The 2,611-nt window shown below is 63.3% G+C and overlaps 1 protein-coding gene across 1 annotated transcript in view; it reads right to left on the reverse strand.

Moving 5' to 3' along the window:
• Nucleotides 1–2,030: 2,030 nt before the first annotated feature.
• The window catches only part of LCN10 (lipocalin 10), a 3,479-nt gene continuing 2,898 nt past the window's right edge, over nt 2,031–2,611 (reverse strand). The window contains exon 6 of the mRNA XM_049632979.1: nt 2,031–2,159. Coding sequence (XP_049488936.1) covers nt 2,031–2,159 — 129 coding nt within the window. The remainder of the gene's footprint in view (nt 2,160–2,611) is intronic.

Here is a 2,611-nt window from a genome sequence, read left to right on the forward strand (position 1 = left end):
CTTCTGTCCCTCCAGCGCTGACCTTCCTCCACGTGGGACCTGTTGACAACCTGGATCGTCTCCACCTCCTCCGCAAACAACGCTGAGTGTTCCCAGAAGGGGGACGGCGGGCAGGGGCCAAAGAGGGGCTATCGGAATCCTGTGCCCTGGGGGACTCTGGGACAGCCTTCCAGGTGGCCCTTTTTGTCCTCCAGGCACCAGGCCACGATTCCACCTCATCTCTCAGGGAATGCGACAACCCATCTAGAAGGCCGTTACATCCCCATGTCACAGATGTGGACACCGAGGCTAATAGCACAGCCTGGGTCACTAGTAAGACGAGCTGGATCGGGAAGCCCATCTCCTTGACTTTGGATTGTCCTACCCGGAGGCCTGCATCTTGGCGTCCTGGGGCTCAGGGTCCCTCCTCCTGGGGGATCTCAACACCCGCCGAAGGCCCCCCCTCACTGATCTCAGGGGAGCAGAGCTGACCAACCTGCCTGGGGCCCCACATGGGGCTGGGGAAGGGCCGACCCTGGGCTCTGTGGGCTCTCCCAGTACTGGGCCGGCCGGTCCCCTGCAGGACGAGGACTTCTCGGTGGGGATCAGCTGGGGCCTCTGCTTCCTCACGTGGACACCTAGGCTTCCGGTCCCCAGACCAGAAACCTGCCCCTCTGAAGGTGACCACCGCTGCCTCCCTTGGGTTTCACTTGCCCGAGTCCCTCCCCGGGACGCCCCGCATCTCTGACGCCTGCTCCCGTGGGGGGTCGCCACATCTTGGAGTGGGACGGGTCTGGCCTTCATCCTGGGGAACGCGCTGGCTTTGGAGTATTATTTGGCCCAGAGGCCTGTGAACCGCTCTGGCCCTGGGTCGTGAGGGATGCTCTCCCCTCTGTTGTCTGACCGTCCGGCCTTCTGCATCTCCCGGTTTCTGTTTGGGCCACGGGAGGACCGGCCGTGTCCCTGCTGGCGTCAGGCTGTGGTGTCACAGCACAAACAAGGGTCTCTGTCTCCGACATGTGCCCTCTTTTACTAACACAGCCTCTTGTATCCTCGTGACATTCCCTCCCCTTGCCGGTGGAAGGCCCCTGTGACCGGTTCTGAGGGAGAGAATATAACGATGGATGTCGCTTCCAAGCTGGTTCATGAAAGCCTGTGGTTTCTCCGGGTTCCTTTTCTCCCGGGTCCGTTCTCTGTCTCTGTGTCAGTGTGTGTGTCTGTGTGTGTGTCTCTCTCTGACGAAGCAAGAGCAGATAATATGAGCTGCCCCAGGAGGCCCAGTGCCAAGAACCTGCAGAGGCTCCGGGCTGAGACTCAGAAGTCCTGAGACCCCCCAGTCCCGGCCGAATCCTGTCAAGAGCATGTGCCCGGTTGCGGTCTTGGAGGCGGACCCTGCCCCAGTCGAGCCTCAGCTGAGGCTGCAGCCCTGGCCTCCGGGGTGACCGTGGGGCTGAGGCTCCCAGCCGAGCCGAGCCGGGAGACTGGCACAGAAAGCGTGAGGCGGTCAAGGGCTCTTCCTGCAGGCACCTCATTAGGGTAACATCTTTGTGAAGAGTCTAGAAGAATTATGGTGTGCGTGGTCCTTGTGCAGCTGTGCAGAAGGCATCTAGGACGCTTGAGGCCCTCTCCCTCGGAGGCGGATAGTCCCCAAATTCTAATAAGCTGTTGCCTGTTTTGCTCACTGCCCTCTCGCCAGCAGCGAGCACGTGCCTGGTGTGTCACGGGTGCTTATACGTGTTTCCCGAAGGAGTGAGCGGCTTCCTGGGGAAGTGTGGGGTGTCGGGGAGCCCGGGGAGCGGTGCACAGACTCACTGCAGAGAAGACACACGGCGAGGATTACACTGGACCGGTCCGAGGTCTATTTCCCAGCAGACAGGAGGTGACAGCCCCTCTCGGCCGTGGAACCTGGAGGGCACGAGCTGACGGGCCAGGACTGGACTCTCCCTGCCGGCCAGCACGTGCCCTCCTATCCCCAGCTCCTGAGGATCATCAAGGATCCCTCTTGGGCTAGAGCCACGGCCCTTGGACTTCACCCCATCAGCGGCCCGGGGTCACCAAACACCTCTCAGCGTGCGAACTCCCGGAATCGCGAAGAACGCTCCTGGGGTCTCGGAGGGCCACGAGCGGACCCCAAAGTAACGGTGGTGGCCCTCAGGGCAGGATGGTGTGCGCACAGGAGGCTGTGGAGGCAGAGGGGCACTGAGGGGGCGCTGCCCGGTGGGGGCCGGTCTGCCCACGAGCGTTCCCTTTCTCTCCCCGGTTTCTCGTGTGCTGGTGTGGGACACTGCCCGGGTCGTCCAGCCACGGCCACAGAGCCCAGACCAGACGGGCTGCCCGGTGCCCCCCGCCCACGCCTGTCGGCAGGACGAGCCTGGTGCTGATGCAGGACAGGGCCGTGGAAGGGGAGCACCTCCCACGGGGCTTGGAAGAGACCGCTGTCACCCCTCCTCTCTCTGCCCCCGGTGAGCCGACCCTAACAGGGCGGACGGGGCCAGGCATGGTGCTGACCTGGACAGTGGGGGGGGGGGGGGGGGGGGGCCCCAGCCACGTGTGAGGTGCTCCCGGTACAAGGGGCTCTCCTGCAGCAGCACCCAAAGGCTCCACAATGGCAATGAAATCTTTCAACCTGGGG

This window comes from Panthera uncia, chromosome D4 (assembly GCF_023721935.1).
Source record: "Panthera uncia isolate 11264 chromosome D4, Puncia_PCG_1.0, whole genome shotgun sequence".
NCBI lineage: Eukaryota > Metazoa > Chordata > Mammalia > Carnivora > Felidae > Panthera > Panthera uncia.